This window comes from Choloepus didactylus, chromosome 2, assembly GCF_015220235.1.
Source record: "Choloepus didactylus isolate mChoDid1 chromosome 2, mChoDid1.pri, whole genome shotgun sequence".
NCBI lineage: Eukaryota > Metazoa > Chordata > Mammalia > Pilosa > Megalonychidae > Choloepus > Choloepus didactylus.
In genome coordinates this window covers 87,374,703-87,394,397 of record NC_051308.1, presented here as the reverse complement: position 1 = coordinate 87,394,397, position 19,695 = coordinate 87,374,703, and the positions used below count along the sequence as shown (strand labels likewise).

The 19,695-nt window shown below is 36.4% G+C and overlaps 1 protein-coding gene across 1 annotated transcript in view; it reads left to right on the top strand.

The window, feature by feature from the left end:
• The window catches only part of PAPPA2 (pappalysin 2), a 289,990-nt gene that overhangs the window by 86,732 nt on the left and 183,563 nt on the right, over positions 1-19,695 (top strand). Inside the window, exon 3 of the mRNA XM_037806710.1 lies at positions 9,363-9,508. Coding sequence (XP_037662638.1) covers positions 9,363-9,508 — 146 coding nt within the window. The remainder of the gene's footprint in view (positions 1-9,362; positions 9,509-19,695) is intronic.

The window sequence follows — 19,695 nt, the reverse complement described above, 5'->3', positions numbered from 1 at the left end:
ACCACAAACTTCTACAATTTGCTAAGCAGATTTTTCAGTCGGTCCTCTATTCTTGTATGTAATTTTGCACATACTTCTATTATAGTGCTTGTCCCCTTGTAGTATAATTATTTGTTTATGTGGTTGTCTTACTCACTAGATTGAACTTCTTGAAAACAAGAGCCATGTCTTAAGTATCTTTTCATTGCCAGGACCCAACACGGTGACTTAGTTAATAGGGAAACCAATTTAAGGGTAGAAGGAAGAATGTGTGCTTTGGAATTAGAAGGAATTGAGTTTAAAACTTGCCTCCAAAGCTTATAAGCCATGTGGTTTTGGGTAAGTTACTTAGTCTCTGTAAGCCTTAGTTTCGTATCTGTAAAATAAAACAATGATGTGAACCCCATAGGGTTGCTGTGCAATATAAGTGAGAAAATATATACAAAGCACCTGGCATATAGTTGAGACTCACTAAGTTGTGATCACTGTTATTATTAGGAACAAATAAATAGTTGTCAAGTAAATAAATTATTGAATAAATTTTCATTTTAATGATTATTTATCTTTATAGCAAAGACGACTTTGAAGAGTTCATTTTTATTTTGCCTTTGGTATCTCTCTACTCTTTTTCTACTTTTTATTATTCTGAAAAATATAAATTTTACAACTTGTCATTCTTGGCATTTTTTCCATATTTATGCTAGTTCTGGACGTTATCTTTTTTGACTTTTTTTTTTTTTTTTTTTAACAGTTTTATGCTATTCTTCCTTCCAAAATCTACACGTGTTCTTGTAAAATTTGGGCTTAGCAGAGAGTCCTCTTATAGAGTCTGGTTCATTTGAATGCTTTATATCTCCTTTTTGCTAAGTTGGGGCATTTTGGGATTAAATTGATTTTCAAAGTTTGTATCATTCCACCTCCAAAAGACATTGTCTCCTTGAGAATCCTAGGTCATGGAATTATTCTTTCTTTTTTTGGAAATCTGCTTTACTAAAGCTTGAGTCCTGGGTGTTACCAGACTTGGCTGTTGAGGATACTAAGATATTGCGATTTCTTTCATTGAAGGAACTCACCTACTCCATGCTACCAGCTAGTTCTTCTTATCAAAGAGAATTAAAATCAAACTAGAAAATCTCTTTTTTGTTTCCTGAAATTTTTGTGGGACATTATCAGGAAGTCAGGGAAAGAATTTATTAGAAGTGCAACAAGTGCTATTAGCAGAATCAGCCTTCTGGCAGGTATTCTCAGCTGAAATTCAGAATCATTACAATAGCCTTATTCTCTGTCAGTTATGTAGTCCACTTTTGGGAGATATTATGGCTAGTATTTGCCTGACCAGACTAACTGTAGTCTCTACCTATGAGTTTCATTTTTATTTTATTTTCATTTCTTTTCACTAAAAAGTTTTCTATCATGGGTTTACCTTCAAGTCTTAGATGTAAGTTTTTTCTTCCTTTCTGTACTGTAGTATTGCTTCCATTTCATTTTACTTGATTCGTTTAAGCAAGGTAGCCTCTCTTTTGACTAGACCTTGATTAGCTCCCTACCAAGTCTCTGAGATGATACTTGCTTTCCTTTATAATGATTTCTGAACTTTGTTGCTGGGCATGTGGTCATCTGAGGCCATAGACATTATTATTAATAAAATAAGGTCTACTGAATGCTTACGTATGAGAAACGCTTTACAAATATTATCTCATTTTTTCCTACCAATAATTATATGAGGTAGACACTTTCATTATTCTCATTTTACAGATGAGGAAACTGAAGTCTGGAGATGGTAGGGGACTTGCCAATACTATGTGGCCAGTGAGTGGAAAAGTTGGAACTGGAGACCAGGTCATCCTGGCTTGAGAGCCTGTGCACCAAAGGCTGCCCCTGACCTTGGGGCTGACCATTTCACTCAAGTTCTACTGGGTATCTCTTCCACTGTGTGGTTTTTTTTTTTTTTTTTTTTTTTTTGTCCCCAATACCTTGTCCTTCTTAATATGTGGATCTACTGAGTTATCTGGGTATTTTTGTTCTCCTATTCCAAATAAATTTAACTTCTTGTTGAGGCAGGTAAACTATTGCCAAGAGCCAGAAGGGTGGGATATACTTTTTTCCTTTCCTTGAGCGCATAATTATGGCATCACAGGACAGAATCTTTAAAAGCAGATTCCTTTTTTTTGACACCATCTTTTCCAGCCAGATCTTCCTTCTCTGTATGTTCTTTTCTCTTCCAAAGATACTGTATTTAGTAAAAGATGTATTAGTTTTCTATTTCTACTGTAAGAATTTACCATTTGCTTACTGGCTTAAAGCAGTGCAAATTTGCTATCATAAAGTTAGTTCTGTTGGTCAGAAGTTTGATGTGGGTCTCACCAGGCTAAGATCAATATGACAGCAGGGCTGCATCTCTTTTTGTAGGCTCTAGGGGCAACTGTGTTTCTTTGCTTTTTCCAGTTTCTAGAGGACACCCACATTCCTTGGCTTTGGGTTTCCTTCCTCCATCTTCAAAGGCTGCATTGTAGCATTTCTCTGATCCTGCTTCCATCACCACATCTCTTTCTCTGACCACAGGTAGAAAAGAGTCTCTGCATTTAAGGACTTATGTAATTAGTCACAATCCAAAATGATCTCCCCATCTCATAGTCTATACCCTTAATTACATCTGCAAAGCTTCTTTATATAAGATAACACACTCACAGATTCTAGAGATTAGGATTTGGATATCTTTGTAAGCATTATTCTGCCTACCACAGATGATATCATGGCACTGGACCTCAAGTGCTTTCAATCTCCAGTTCCTTATTTTATTTTATTTCAACCTCAAATTCTTACAACACTTTAACATTTCTAGAGAATAATTCCGTTTTACTTCTGGTAATATTCATTCCCATGTGGATTAGACAAAGTTTTGGATATGATAAGTCTTGTCACATCTGCCATATTTGAACTTAAACAAATATATTTACAGTTGATGATATCATGGTGATGATGCTATCCAGCCTCATTTAAGGACTTCAGAAGGAAATGATAATCACCACCATGTTTTGTCTTCATGAGTCATTAGCAAGTGGTTGATTATATTGAGATAAGCCCTGAGTTTCCTATTTATGTCACGGAAAAGGTAATAGTGGGGTGGCTCCAGTTCAGAAAGGGACCTAGTTGGAGAACTGGGTGTGGGAAAGAAGATTGTGAGTTCAGAGGTAAAGATAAACTGAATGTCTCACAGTCCACATAATCCTGTGGGCGTGAATGAAGCCATACTACCATTAACAATCAAATTGCATTCTCTCAGTGCATAACTATAAGACCTTATCCTCACACAAAGTATTTCTTGCTCTAGTATTTCTGGAAGTTTCCAGTGTCCTTAAAAATTCATTCCCATTAGTAGTTGCAGTTCTCCTGCTGCTTGCCATGAAACACTGGCAATGATAACTTACCTTGTCTGCTGACACTCACCAATCCAGCTGATGATCTGCCCTGATTGTTTCCCTGGGGAGAAGCTGGCTTTCTCAGATTGCTGGCTTTCAGTACAACCCAATACTGCAAAACTCATGTGCCAGAATGCTGCTGATATCCCTTAATTCTCACCAGAAATGGAGAGAGTGTCCCTTTTTCTCACTCAGTGTTACATTTTGTTACTAAGCCTTAATGCAGAATTGCCTGTAGCGTGGGTTTCACAAATTTTCCTTTGAAAAGAGTTCTTTTAGATTCTTTCAAAGGAACTCAAAGTCCAGAATGTAAAGTTAGGTATGGGACAGGATGCCATTGTATTCCTACCCTTGTCCTTATCTTCCCCATCTTTCCATGATCCGGGCACACATATCCTATATATATAATCAAAACTCAATCCTTGCCGATCTAATCATGAGAAAAGTTGTCTACAGATTCACCAACAAGATCCTATCTCAGACGTTCTGAAATTCACTGTGTCTTCATTGTGTCTGTGGGTGATTCAGGTAGAGATGTCCAGTTGCTAGAGGTAAACAAGAATCTAATCTTAGGGGAGAATTAAGGTTAGAGATATCTATTTGGGAATTATCCAAATAGTAACATGCTTAATAGTTTAAAAGTGGAAGAGTTCCCCAAGGATGAACACAGAGAGTGAGAAAAGAAGGGGGCCACAAACAGGACCCTGGGGTATAACTTTTAAAGGTTGCAGGGGATTGAGAATAAGTAGTTTTTAAAAGCAGGAAGAGAATCAGGAAAGGGTTCAGTGAAAACAAGGAAGTAGAGAGCTTTAAGAAAGAGGAAGCAATTGGAAGTAATTAATAACATAAAAACTCAACCAAGTGTTCCAATAAGAAAATGACTGATTTTTTTTTCCATTTTGTAAAGAGAGACATCAGGGGGTCACTGACAACTTTAGCTAAAGCAGTTTTGAGGTTATAGGGGGATTAGGAGAAACATGGGGAAAAGAAGTGGATGGAGGATGAGGAAATTACTCTTTCAAGAAGTTAGATAGGAATGGAAGAAGAAGAAAGAGGTGGTGTTAGCTATGATTTGCTCTGAAAAACCTCACCCTGTAGGAATAGAGGAATAGGTAAAAATAAGTAAGAAAGTCAATACATTTAAGAGTGTGTATATATGTGTCTGAGTCTGTATGTTTGTATTTGGAGAGATGGGGGGCAGGGTGATGGAGTCCATGCCAAACAGCCTCAATGTTATCATCAAAAGAGGAGTGATCATCTACTCAGAATCAAGGGAAAGTGATTAGAAGCAAGTGAAAGATATATTTCCGTTAGTTCTGAAAACTGTGTAACATATGTGTTTTATAGCATTCTGTGAAAAAGTTTCATTTAACAACAACAAAATAAAGAACTCAAGGGAATAAGAGATTGAAGTAAGAGGGCAGCAGAAGACTGATGATGAAGATTGCAAATAATTCCCATAGAAGAGATGACCATAAACAAATAAAAGCATAGATAAGGGAAACGTGGACCAGACATTCACAAATCTGGGCAAAGACTTCCATGAATTAGATGGCCAAAGGGGGAATGCAAAAGAGGTCATTGAGATGAGGAAGTGGAGAATAAGATTATGTCTTGAGTGAATGTTTCACATAAATGTTGAAATTTCCTCAGGCAGCGATAGAAGTCAGGGTGAAGTAGAATACTGAGGGTCAGATGTAAAGCCTTGAAGTGTATGGAATTACCAAGAGGTGTGAAAATCAAAAGGTGTGTGGTGATGTAGTAGAGTGTCATGAGCCTAACGGGGAGAAATTTGGCAGGAGGAGAGAAAACTAAGTATTTGAAGTTGCACTGGGCAGCTGGGAGAATGATAGTTGATGCAAGTCACAAGGTGTGGACACAATAAAAGGGTTGGAGGAGCAGGTCAAAGGTGATATTCTCCAGAGGGAGGAAACCTAATGGCAGAGTAGCTAGAGGATGGAGGTGACAGACGGAACCCTTCTGCAAATTTTGGGTAGAAAACTGTGGTTTACAGTGATGACAGGAAGATTTAGATTTAACCAAACCAAAGTATCCCAGCTTTGGCACAACTAGTTTCTCTGAGGGAAATCAGCTAAAGGTCCTTGGGGGCATCTGATTTTGTTCTTGTGGAGGCTCTTCTGCCACCTGTGGAGACAGTGAGGATCCTCCTCAGGAGAGGGCTTGCTCTGAGCAAGGAACATGGAGCTATGGGTCCCTTATGTGCAGCTACATCCTTTATATCTTGCTTTTCAAGTTGCCAATTTTTGATATTGGCTTCAATTTCCTTCAGACAGTTCAGAACATTTTTCTTGTTTCTGGCTTCATTCTTGAATTATTTCTACCAGCCTATAAAGGAGTTGTTCAATTCACTAATAAGCTAGAGCACAAGGAGATCTTCTTTGAATCCTTTTACTTTCCCTTTAAGGAGTGGTCAGAAGGTAAGCAAGAGAGAGTCCCAGTATGTACACTTCAGCCCTGGGGTAGGAGTAACTGAGGGTCAGCAGTCAGGGAGTGTGGCAGAAATCAGAGTGGATGCACTAAGGCTGGGGAGAGTGTAATATGGTGGGTGGGAAAACAGGCAATGGTTAATACAAATCAGTAGGCCACAGTCATAGAATGGTAAGGCAGGTGTGCATTCTTCTTGTCAGAAACAACAGACCAGAGTAATGGGGGTGGAATGACTTGATATGACAGCCTCCAGGAGTGCTTATTTCTGAAAACAAGCTTAGAAAAATCAGTTGGCATCTTCACTTTGGTCAGTATGAGTACTGGGGGAAGTCTATGGTGAATCTCTCTATTTAGAGTGTGTAGGGTATAAGTAGAGGTAGATCCTGACAGAAACCAAGCATATGAATACAGTTCATCCCCCTTCATATTCTTAGTTCTGGTCAGTTCTAGACCCGTGTACTTTTTACTGCATTTATGCAGATTGTTTTACCTTCCCCTGAATATTAAGCTCTTTTCAATGGAAAGTCTCTTAATAAATCTATTCTGAAGGAAGAAGGTAAGCCTGAGCTTAAGCATAATGTCTATTCTTCCTTACCCTAGTGATATCCAGGTTCTGGTCACATGAGCTGAAGAGCTGTTCATCTTTGTTAGCTTTAACTAACTTCCGAATTGGTGTGCATGCATTATATTGGGTAAAGCTTTCTGCATGCAAAGTAGATACACTGGTATCTACACTTTGATCTTCTTTGGTTTAGAGAACATTCTGGACAACAGTCTTTGTTTCCAACAAAATAAAACTTTCCCTCTTTCTAACTGGCTCTATTTTTTTTTTTTTTTTCCCTTTCCATTCTCTCCATTATACCCATTGACTTCTACTTATATCTCTGTAGGGTGCAGGAGTTTGGGCAACCCACACTCGGTTTGCCACCAGCATTGCATAACACTGTCATCTAGAAGGGAAATTTATGGCCGGAGAAAGGATTGGGCAAAGAAGAGAGAGATGAGTAGAACCAACTAATGAGGTTGGTGGTGGAGGAGGAGGCCTCTTGGAGGGTGCTCAAGGGAAACTAGTGGAACTGCTGGGTTGAGGGAGGACAGCAGGGTAGAGGCCAAGACTGGTAAATGGCAGACAGAGAAGCCGGTAACACACAGATAGCCCAACTCAGCCTTGCCAGGGACAGGGGGATTTTGGAAAAGTGAGTGACGAGAAAAAAGAGAAAACTGTCAAGTTACCAACCCCAAGTTTAATTGGAACCTTGGAACAGCAATAGAGAGAGGGAGGAATTTTTCTTCTTTGGTACCTAGGCTTGGCAGAGACTCAGTCCTTGATTTTCTGTGTGCCTACTTTCTTTCTTTCTTTTTCTTCTTTCTGTCTTTTTCTTGTCTCTTTTTCTGCTCTATTGAAACATCTCCATAGTGAAGAGCTCCTTGATGCCATCATGGCCCCTGATCATCAACATGTTAATAGAAGAGAAAGAGAAAGGGACTGTGACTAATGTCCAGGAAAAAACAAGCGACAGCCTAAAAAACATTGTGTCTCCAGGAAAGCAGCGGAAGGAATATCCCTCTGAATACATCTGACATCATCTCATGGAATTTGGATGGTTTCTTGGGATTGAGAACTATTTTTCCGAAATATTATAAGTCAATAGAAATAATATTTATAAAACCCTTTGCTCCCAAGCATCTTTGGTTCTAAAGCAAGATATATTTTTGTTTATTTACTTTTATTCCTTTTTGATTCTGTTCCCAAAAATACAGAAACAATCTTCTTTGAAATCTCTTTATTTCTTGAGTGCTTCTTGCCAGCATATCCTACATGTGGATTAAACAGATGGCATCAGTAGCATGGTTGGGAAGGCAGAGTAGAGAGGCAGAACAAACTAGAGAAGGGTCATGCTGTCCTAACATTAGCTTCTGGGTTGGGAGTTTCAGTGTCTGCAGCTTGTCTACCAGAACAGCAACAATGAATTATCATCTATAAAGGACATTTCCAACTTATGTCTTGCTAGGAACATTCCTGTCTTTGGAATGGCAGTCCATGATCACCATGGAAAGCATCCAACGAGTCTAAGGGGCCACTGAGCTCTAATTTAGTTGTTCCTTCTTAAAATAACTTTTCAGTGAGAAGATTGCAGCTCTATTTGCTCCTGCTAAAGTTTTAGGTTACCTGATGCCAGGAAGTTGAAGGTCTTTGACTATATATGAGCTTATAAAGACACCAAGTGCTTGTTTCCTTTTTTTAAATAATGGGCCACAAAGCATGTGTTTTTAATAGATCTTTAATTCTGTGCATAAGTGCAAACATACTGTTGCCTAGTGCTGTGAAGGCCACTAAGAAAGATATTTGGTAATTACCATAAGGTAGTAGGAGTAGGGCTAGAGTTTCTATTGATTAATGAAGTGGGAAGAGAAATGCATGTACAATTAGCATTCTTTATGATGTCCTCTCCTATCTAAAACTCATCTCTTTCTTCTCTTTTATATTATGTTTTCTAACCACTATTTCCATTCTTTTTCTTTAAAAAATAATGCTTCATTTGGATGACTGTATGGTATGTGACTACATCTCAATGAAATAGCAGGAAAAAAAATTAAAAAAAATTTTTTTAATGCCTGAAAACAAGCATATGCTTAAATAGAGATTCACTTGAACTTTGTATCATTGAAAGATCATGACGTCTGATGGAAAGAACCAGAGACTTAATTGGAAGGCAATCAGCATGGCCTGGGATAGTTCTCAAGGCAAACAATCAACAGTATCATATTTATCTTAAATAAATAATCTTTGTGCAGAATGAGGAATTAAGTGTGATGTCAAATACTGAGTATTCATGCAAATATTATAGTGGTTAAGAGCATGGGGTCTGGCATTTGGAAAGACCAGTGTTTACATTCAACTCTGTCACTTACTAACTTTGTGACCTTGGGTAGATTACTAATTTCTCCAAGACTGAATTCCTCATTTACATAATGGTAATAATATTTAAAAAAATAGTAGTTCATAGTCCCATAAAGTTGCGAAGATTAAAATGACATAATGCATGTATATGTCTGGTAATATAGCAATTGCTCAATAAACATTAGTTACTATTAGTTTTGTTGTTAATACAAGTAGAATACTAACCAACTCTATAATCGAACAAACTGGTTAGAACAAAGACTTGGATTTACTGTTTTATCACTCTGTTCCTTATTTTTTTCACCAGGAAAAAAACATTAATATGCACTTGTGATATATTGAAGATTAATAATAGCCTATCTTTTTTAAATTTCTTGGAGTAGATTTCGATGCAAGATACATATATTGTCAATCATGTCCTGTGATCTTGGGGTGAAAACCAGCAGCTGTTTTAGTTGTGGATACTTGTCCTCATAACAGCCTATTCTCTGCCTCTTTGCACCTCCAAAAGGCAATGCTGGTTGGGAGTTCCAGAGTCTGATTAGGTCTGGTTCTGCTGTTCTCTAACTCCTGATCCCTTGGTGTGACATTTTCTCCTCTTGTGTGCTCCCCAGGGCATACATGAGTGTGAAGGAGCTGAAGGAGGCCCTGCAGCTCAACAGCACCCACTTTCTCAATGTCTACTTTGCCAGCTCAGTACGGGAAGACCTTGCAGGAGCTGCCACCTGGCCTTGGGACAAGGAAGCCACCAGTCACCTGGGTAAGTGAGGCAAAGACTGAATATGGCAGGAAAAAGAAGGAGGCACAAAGAAGATTTGTGAAAGTGAGTTTGGGGAAAAAAGAAAGAAAGAGAAAAAATAAAGATGCATTAGCTTCTTCAGACTGAGAATGGATTTTATGAGAGTCTGTCAAAATGTGTCAATGCAAGCAAGTAAGAAGTATTAGAAGAAGCTGTGCAAACACCCAGGATGTTCTAGACTGAATCTATAATCTAGATGTAAATAAACTTCTGGCATGGCACAAGATCCATTTTAAGTTTTGGAAAGCCTCAAGAAGGAAAATGTGGTTTGACTGTGAAGCCTGGTTTATGATAGTCTGTGTGCAAGAAGACTGGTAGCTGGGCTTCTGAGGAGATTCTGGGAAATTGAGGCTGATCAGTGTAGCCTACTCACCTAGGAAAAGGACGAAGACCTCAATATTGAGTGGGACTGCCACATACTTAAGCAAGCTAATCTCCTTTTACAATGTCTTATCATTATAATGAGGATCTTCCTGATCAATCAATAAGAAATATTAGATCAGGTTTATAAACATACAATGTAGAGTAATTGTGGAATATAATTTATATATAATTTATATACAGCCTTCAATGAGATTCAACCAAAAATTGTTTAAAAACTTAGGCACCATAGTTGGGAAGAATGTTTCATGTTGGAAAGATAATTACCGTAGAGCCCAGAAACAATTTTATAAATGATTTATAAGAAGTTATGCAAGGTTAATCTTCTTGGTAAATATGAAGCAGGGAGAAATAAATTGAAGGAACACCACATAATGCTGAATATGACAAACCTAGGTAAGATGGGATTATTGTGAAGTAGAGTTCAGAACTTACTGAGCTGAAAATCAAAGAACATATGATCAAGTATACAAAGAACAGCTAGGATTGTAGAGTGGGGAAAGAAGAAGAAAAGAAGTAGGTCAGCAATAGGTGAAAAAATTATTGTTGCTATTCTAGAGGGAAACTGAATACAGAGAGTGAATCAGAGCACAAAGATCCAGAAGGGTTATATATATCAAGCAACATGTGATACAATAAGAGATTAAACATGTGGAAACCCAAACTGAATGCTTTGTTAGCAGGCTTGGCCAGGTTTTGTTGGCTTCATAGAGCCTGATACAGTTTTAGGACAGTACACACCTTTTATCACTAAACTTTTTATTCCAGTTCTTAGCAGGTGAGAAGCCAAAAATGTATGATGCTTCTGGTGACCTAAGGCTATCAAAACAAGAGCATTGCATGAATTGATCACTTGTTTCCAGGCCTACCAAATAAGGACCTGGTATCTCCAGGGGTCCAGTATGAACCAAAGAATATATTCAGATTTCTCTGTAATTGTTGTGAGTGGGTAACCAACTATTGTGGGTGCAATGAGGCATTTTTGTTGGTACTGGAAAAGATAGGACTTGTAAATCACAGGCTGCACTACATGGCTGGAAGGAGGTTTAGGAAAATTCCAAAAGATTTTCAATATGGTTGATGGTTGAAGGGCTGTAGTTTTCAGTCATATGTTTTTAAGATGGTCAGATAAACCCCTGTACTTTCCAGATAAAAGCTAATGTGAGTCATTCTAGCATTTATGGTAGCAGTGAGTAGACTAGAAGGTTATATTCTAATAATCCCTTTAATGCTAAGGTTGGGTATTTTGAAGTATCCTCATCAAAAGCGACAGTAGCAGAGACAGTATATGACACTGTAAGAAAGTTCCTCCAAACTGATGCACCTGAATCATGAAGGGGAAAGTTCTGGTGGTGTGCGTGAGGGGTGTCCTTCCAGCAAGGTTTACTCAGCAATAGTTTCCATGGTCTGTCATTGGGAACTGAATCTATTTGGCTGAAAAATCTTAAAAAGTGACCAGAGTCATAACTAGACCTCTTAATAAGAACCTGGTTGTGCTGGGGGTGGACTATTGAGGGTTTGCTAACTTTATTGGAGCTGAGCCATTGACGAGACTTATTCAACTATAAAACCTGGATAAAATACCAAGAAGAGCTATTTGAAGGTGTCAGACAGCAGCCAAGGCAAAAAGGGCTTGAGGGGCCCAATTCCATAGAGAAGTAAGATGTATTGAAGTGAACTTTATATTTAACACAGTTTTTTTCCTTTAAGGAAAACTGACAAATTCTTGGTGAAGGGAACAGAGGCAGAACAGAGAGCAAAAGCCTGGAGAATGCATTAGTCTCACTACTGGGGAGACAGCAATTAGAGTTCAGCTCTCCCAAGGTAGCCAAGTCTTGAGGGCCTGAGAAACCAAAGAAATAGAAACCACAGAAGAGTGCAACAGATATTCTGCTCACAATTTTCTGATATTTGCTAATTTTTAAACTACACATTTTCAGGCCAGCACCAAGAAAACAAGTATAAAATAACTGCTAAGACATTGAAAAGCTTAAGAGTGATTTCAGGAGTCTGAAGAGTATAAGAGAAAAAACAATTGAAGTTGAGATCCCTTCAAGGAGGAGGGGCTCAGACACCCTACATGTAAGGGCAAACATAAATATATTAGCTACACAAAACTTAAAATCCAGCCTGAAATACTCTTAATCTCTGATTGAAGAAAGGTTATCTGCCTATATTCTAACACACTATCAGGAGATAATTAAATATTCCCTGGAGGAAGACAACATCATCAAGTTTTCACTCACAATGTCCAGCAATAAGTAAAAATATCACCAGGTAAGCCAGGAATCAGGGCCGAATGATGGTAAGCCAGCCAGTCAACCAACAGAACAGATGATAAACACAGATCCATAGGTTATACGGATAGTGGAAATATTGGATGCTTCAAAAATAAATAAAAAGAAGGAGAGTTTCTTTAGAATTTGTAATAAAGAATTAAATAGAAATTTTCCAATTAAAATTGAAAATACAATAAATGGAATGACAGATGGATTTTTGAGCAGAAGAAAGAATTATAAAACTAAAAGATTGTAGAAAACATACAAATCGGTGCACAGAGGCAAATATTAATGGAAAACATAGAAAAGAGCCTAAGAGAAATTTGAGACCTGATGAAACATTTCTAAAGTACATGCAACTGGAGTTCCAGAAGAGGAGAGAGATTTGGGGGCAGAAAAAACATGTCAAACTCAGATACACTATTTTTTTTCAAACTCCAAGCAGGGTAAATAGAAAGAAAATCATACATAGGTCAATTATAGCAAAAGTGATGAACGCCAAAGACAAAGAGAAAAACCTCGGAAATCTTCAGAGAAAAAAAGATACATTGCATTAAAAGGAACAAAATGAAGTCTGGTGTGCTTACTTTCAGCAGAAACTGTGGAAGTCAGAAGACAACAGGTTGATATCTTTTTAAAGTGTGAAAAGAAAATGACTGCCATCTTAGAATTTTACATCCAGGAAAAATATACTTTAGAATGAAGAAAAAAAATTAAGACAATTTTCAGACAAACAAAATCTGAGCGAATTTAATACAAGCCCTGGAAGAAATACTGAAGGAAGTTATGCAGACAGAAGGAGAATGGTCCCAGATAGAAACACAGAAATACAAAAAGAAATGAATAACACTAGAAATGGTAAAAATAATAGTAAAAGTAATAACAATAATGTCTTTTGGGGGTTAAAATATATGCAAAATTAAAACACATGACAATAGCACAAAACACAAGAAGGGAATAAATGAAATTAGGGAGTTTAAGTTCCCTTCTTTGCCTGTATCTAGAAAAAAATACTAATTTTAGATAATTTTAGACAGTAATAAGTCAAGCATGTTGTAATGTTTATTATTAAATGATATAATATAATTTATTATTAAAATACTAATAAAATAATCTCCTACTAACAAGCTAATAGAGCATGAAATGAAATAATCTATAGAAGGCAATGAAGGAGGAGGAAATAGGAATAAATAACAGATGGAATAAATAGGAAAAAATGGTAAGATATTAGTTATAGGAAAAAATGGTAAGATATTAGTAATTGCATTGAATAACTGCATTGAATAAGTGTGCACTAAACACACTTATTCAAAGCCAAGAATGGTCAAACTGAAATCAAAACCCAACTATCTGGTACTTTTAAGAGACATCTTAGATATAAAAATGCAGAAAGGTGGAAAGGAAAAGGTTGGAAAAATATATACAGTGCAAATACTCACCCAAGGAAAGACAATGTAGCTTTCTAATGTCATATAAAGTAAGCGTTAATGTAGAAAGTATTACTAGAGGTAAATAGGAATATTATGTAATGACAAAAGAATTGATTTAATTGGAAAGTATAACAATGATAAATTTATGGGTACCTAATAACTTGTCCTAAAAGTAACACGAAGCAGAAATTGAGAGAAATAAAAGAATAGACAAATCCACAATCATAGTTGGTGCTTTTAAAACAATTTTATCAGAAAGTAATAGAATATACAAAGAGAAATTCAGTAGAAATACAGTAGATTTGAAAAACTGATTAATAAACTTGACCTAATGGCAAAATTAGAGCAAAGTGCCTAAATAGTGCAGACTCTACATTCTTTTCATGTGCCATGGAAAATTCACCTAAAGAGTGCTGGACCAAAAAGCGTACCTGTGAGGAACGAAATCACAAAGACTTTGCTCTCTGATCTCACTGGAAAGAAGCTAAAAATCAACAAGAACAACAAAAAATAACTAGCAAATCCACAAATGTTTGGAAATAAAGCAGTATACATCTAATTACCCCATGACTCAAGGAAAAATAACAATGGAAATAGGAAAATATTGGAATCTGAATAATGCATATCAAAAGGTGGTGTACAGCAAAAACCTTACACAGGAAGTTTACAGCTTTGTATATTAGAAAAGAAGATATTCTGATCTAAGTAACCACTTCAAGAATCCAGGAAAGAATAAGAAATTAAACCCAAAATATGAACACAGTAGGAAGTAATAAAAATAAGAGAAGAAATCAAATGAGATAGAAGATAAATGTGATGGTTTGAAGCTGTAGGTATGCCAGAAAAGACCATGTTCTTAAAGCTAATCCATTCCTGTGAGTGGGACCTTTTGATTAGTTATTTCAGTTGAGGTGCGCCCCAGGTGGGTCTTAATCTTCTTACCGGAGTCCTGTATAAGAATTGAAATTCAGAGAAGCAGAGACATGCTAAGAGAGACAGAAGCTAGAAGAGAGGAGCACACAGAAGCTCAGTTAAAGAAAGCCACACATACGGAGCAGCCAGAAGTTGAAAGTAACGAAACCCGAGAGGGAAGGACCAGCAGACATTATTGGCCCTGAGCCTGGTCACATGACAGGGAGAACTCATCGCCTGTTGATGCCTCGATTTGGACATTTTCACAGCCTAAGATCTGTACGCTTGTAAGTTAATAAATCTCTATTGTAAAAGCCAATCCATTTCTGGTATATTGCATTTCCTCAGCTTTAGCAAACTAAAACAAATGCTCATTAGGAAAAGATAAAGTCAAATTTGCTTATTTGGAAAAATTATTCATAAACCCCCAGAAAGACTGACTGAAAAAAAAAAAAAACATGAGAGAGGGAATAAATTACCACTATGAGGAATGAAAGAGGTAACATCCTTACTTACATATACTACAGGCCTTAATAGGCAATACATCTTTTCAATAAATGATTCTGTAACAATCGGCCATCCATTGGCAAAAAATAAAATAAATAACTTTAACCTGAACCTCACATGTTACATGAAATTAACTCAAACGGGATCATAAGGTTAATGTAAGAAGTAAAACTATAGAACTTTTAGAAGCAAACAGGATAGGGCTAGGCAAAGAGTGCTTGTATATGACACCAAAAGTATGTATGATAAAAATAAAAACTGATAAGTTGGACTTCATCAAAATTAAAAACTTTTGCTCAGGAAAAGACTCTGTTAAGAGGATGAATAAAGAAACTACAGACCAAGAACAAATATTTATAAACTGCATCTCTGGCATAGGACTTGTATCTGGAATACATAAAGAACTCTAAAAACTAAGCAATAAACAACCAACCAAACAAAAACACTCCAATTAGAAAATGGCCAAAGACATGATCATAAATTTTACCAAGGAGAATATACAGATGGAAAATAAGTGCATGAAAAGATGCTCAACATCGTTACCCATCAGAGAAATGCAAATTAAAACCACAATGAAATATCACTATATACCTATGAGAACAGCTAAAATAAAAAAAATACTAATAATGCCAAATGTTAGCAAGGTTGCAGAGATAACTGGATCACTCTTAAATTGTTGATGTGAGTGAAAAAATGGTATAGCCTCTCTGGAAAAACGTTTGACAATTTCTTGTAAAACTAACCTACACTTATCATATGGCCCAGCAATCGGACTCTTGAGAAATGAAAACTTATGACCAATCAACCCTGTACATGAATCGTCATAGCAGCTTTATCAGTAATAGCCCCAAAGTGGAAATGCCCCAAATGTCTAAAGATCTGACTGTTTAAGCAAACTGTGGTGTATTACTCTTTGGAATACAACTCAGAAATAGAGAAGAACAAAATATTAATATATGCAACAACTTGGATGGCTCTCAGGGGCAATATATTGAGTGAAAAAAAGCTGGTCTCAAAAGACATATTGCATGATTCCATTCATGTAGTATGCTTGAAATGACAAAATTATAGAGAAGGGAACAGTTTAGTGGTTGCAGAGGTTGGGGATAGGGCAGAGGGTAGCGGGGGAGGAGTGTGGGTGTGACATAAAGGGGTAGCAGAAGAGAGATTTTAGTAATGATGGCCCAGTTCTGTATAATAATTACAGTAGTGGTTACACAAATCTGTATGTGTGAAAAAGTTGCATGGAAACACACACACTCACACACCACTCAAGTGCATGTAAAAACAGGTAAAATCTGAATAAGGTCTGTTACATCTGTGCACAGAGTACTTTGCACATAGCAGGTACACTGTGAATTCTCACTGAATGAAGGGATGAGTGAGTAAATGAGTGAAGTTTTTAAATTGAAATGGTTTCAGGAAGTGTTTAAATTATCACATGACTCATTGACTCCTAATGAATTGCAAAAAAACCTAGGGTGATACATACTTTGTTCTTAAACTTCTGAGGAATAACCATGTTCCTCTACAACATGTTTCTTGATGTACTTTTCTAAAGTAGAAGACTAGACTGAACAGCTCACACATCTGACTCAACATGAAATTGCTTGTGTTCTTATTTATTTCTTCTTATTTGATCACAGCTGTGATTGAAGAAAGGAATCATTGCCCTAAATCAGTTGTAGAATATCACAGACAGCTGGATTAACATGATAGAGGAATACATTTAAGATTTTCTAAATAGTCTTTTCAAGATAAAAGATAAAATAATCTGTTTGTGTCAACATGCAAGCTCCTAGATTTTGGTGGTTAGCTGAGTGACCTAGCGTATAAGCACACTAGACTACAAGTTTGAATCCAATTTGACTCCCAGTGGCTTATGTCACTCTGTGGAAAAACGAAGGTGATTTGTGGTCCTGCTTTGTCATCAATACCATTTCTGCATTTTGGCATAATTTTATACTTTTAACGTTGTGTTAATGCAGGGCAGAAATTTTAATAGGTGAATGAATGAATGACATCCTTTTTCAGCTCTAATGTGATCGTCTTTGAGCCTCAGTACACAACACCTAAACTGAATATGTGTATTCAAAGGCAGAATACTTAAAATTATGGCAAAATAGCTCTTTTACAAAACATTAATGCCATACTCATGATCATTTACTCATTCATTCGAAGTAAAGCTGTTAACTCTGCTTTGTGGAAATATCAGTGATAGAACAATGAAAAGAGTCCACTTTTAAGAGGCACAAGAATAATTGGGACGGGAGCAGACATGTAAATACATAATTATAATACAATGACATGATACTGCAAAGTGAGGTTAAGTAGGAGCATAAAATAGAGAGTGCCTAATTGTGCTGAAAACATCAGGGAAGAGTTCCCAGAGAGGGTGAGGCTCGAGCTGAGTTTAAGGATAAACAGGAGCTTGGCAGACAATGGGAGGGCATTCCAGAGTGAAAGAACTGTTGATGCCAAGGTTCAGAAAACCTGGACATGCTTAGAAGTGGAATGTACTTGGAATGGCTGGAGTAGTGTTCTTCAAATTTATTTTTTCTATCATAACCCCTCAAAGATTTTTGAAAAAATATGTACCCCGTTATAAGTTCTTACAGTAACATCTAAAAATTTGATCATAAGTTTAAATAGAAGCAATTAATGCAATTTCTGGTATTTTGTAAATATTAAAACTTTTAAATGAATCCTCAGTGTCATAACAATTTGATAATCACCATCATACATTAAAAAAATATGGCCATGCATTTTTTAATTTTAGGAAATTGTTCATTGTTCCTTTTTTAAAAAAAATTTGTTTCCATTTCACTTCTCCTACAGAACATTCTACTAATGTAGCATACACACATATTTTTTCAAAGTCTAGTTGGTCATCTAATTCTTTACTAAAAACATATGTTGATTAAAACAACTGTTCTGTGATCATATGTTTTTTAATTAAACTTTTTATTTTGAGATAATTGTATATCTACATGTAGTTATAAGAAATAATAAAAGATATCTCATTGCTCTTTACCCACTTTGCTCAAATGGTAACATCTTGCAAAAACAATAATACAATTTCACAGTCAGGATATTGACATTGCTGCTGATAATAAATTTTAAAGTATTAAAATTTTCTTCTCAATTGAGTTGTTTGAAATGAACACTAATCCACAATTGATCAAAACAATATTTAAAAATGATTAATCTTTATTGAAAAAATAAGATATATGAGAAATGCTTAATTTAATGAGTAGAATGTGGCTTTTTTCCCCCAAATTAATTATTTTTCTTTTTTACATGCATGTCTCTATTTTATCACTCATCTACCCATACACTGGATAAAGGGCGTATCAATCAGTCACAAGGTTTTTACAAGATAAAAGCAATATAGTAATACAAGCATTATCTAAGATCAAGGCTACTGGATTACAGTCCAACAATTTCAGGTATTTTCTTCTGGCTATTTGAATACATTAGAAACTAAAAAGAAATATCCGTAAAATGAGTCAGTAGTCATAATCATCTGTTAAATCCTAACTTGTCCTCCCTCTCATTTGATCATTCTCTCAACCTTTAGGGATATGTAGGCAATGATCATTCTAACTTCTTCATGCTGAAAAGGGGTTTTGACATTACAGGGTAGAGTAATGAAACTGACTGATGTTCTTGGAGAAACTGATTCCACTGGGTTTCATGGCTTATCTGGCATAGGAATAATCTGAGGCTTTGTTTCTGGAAAAATAAACTTATTAGGTAAAACTTTTATAGAGTATTAGAGAGAACATAGGGTGTTCTTTAGGGTTTTCCAGAATACTGTTGGTTGAGACTTAGCAAACTGTGGCCATTTGCAATATCTGGCTGAAGCTTGCATAAGAGTAACCTCCAGAATGACCTCTTAACTCTATTTGAAATCTCTTTGCCACTGAACCTTTATTTTGTTTCATTTCTCTTCCCCCTTTTTGTTGAGATGGCATTATCAATCCCACAATGCCAGGGCCAGGCTCATCCCTGGAGATGATAGTCATACACCCCTGGGTGTCATTCCCACATAGAGGGGAGGGTAGTGAGTTTATCTGCAGAATTTGACTTAGAGAGGCTACATCTGAGCGAAAAAAGAGGTTATCTGTGGGTGATTCTTAGGCATAATTATAAGTGGGCTTATCTTCACCGTTACAGAAATATGTTTCATAAGGGCAAGCCTCAAGATTGAGAGCTCAATTATTAAACTGAGAGTCCCTAATGCTTAAGAGAATATCAGGAATTCCCCAGGTGGGGAAGTTTAATAGTTGCACATTTTTTCTGGAGTCCCTCAATGAACTTTGCAAATACTTTTTTATTTTCTGTCCAAAAATAATCTGGAATGTTTCAGGGTATTACAACAACCTGTACAGAATGACAGGATCTCATTCTCTATTCTAGGTTCCATGTAATTAGGCTGTTTCAGACAGGTGAAATTGGATAGTGTGCTACAGAAAATTTAAATTTTGGACAAAATAAACGTCTTTTCCTTTGGTCTTACACAGAAGTTGAAGTTTTAAAATACAGATAATATCATACTTTACCCTGTATTCTGATTGACCTTAGTCCTAACCAGATCAGCTTCATTCACATCTCTAAGTGAAGTCTGATCTCTTTT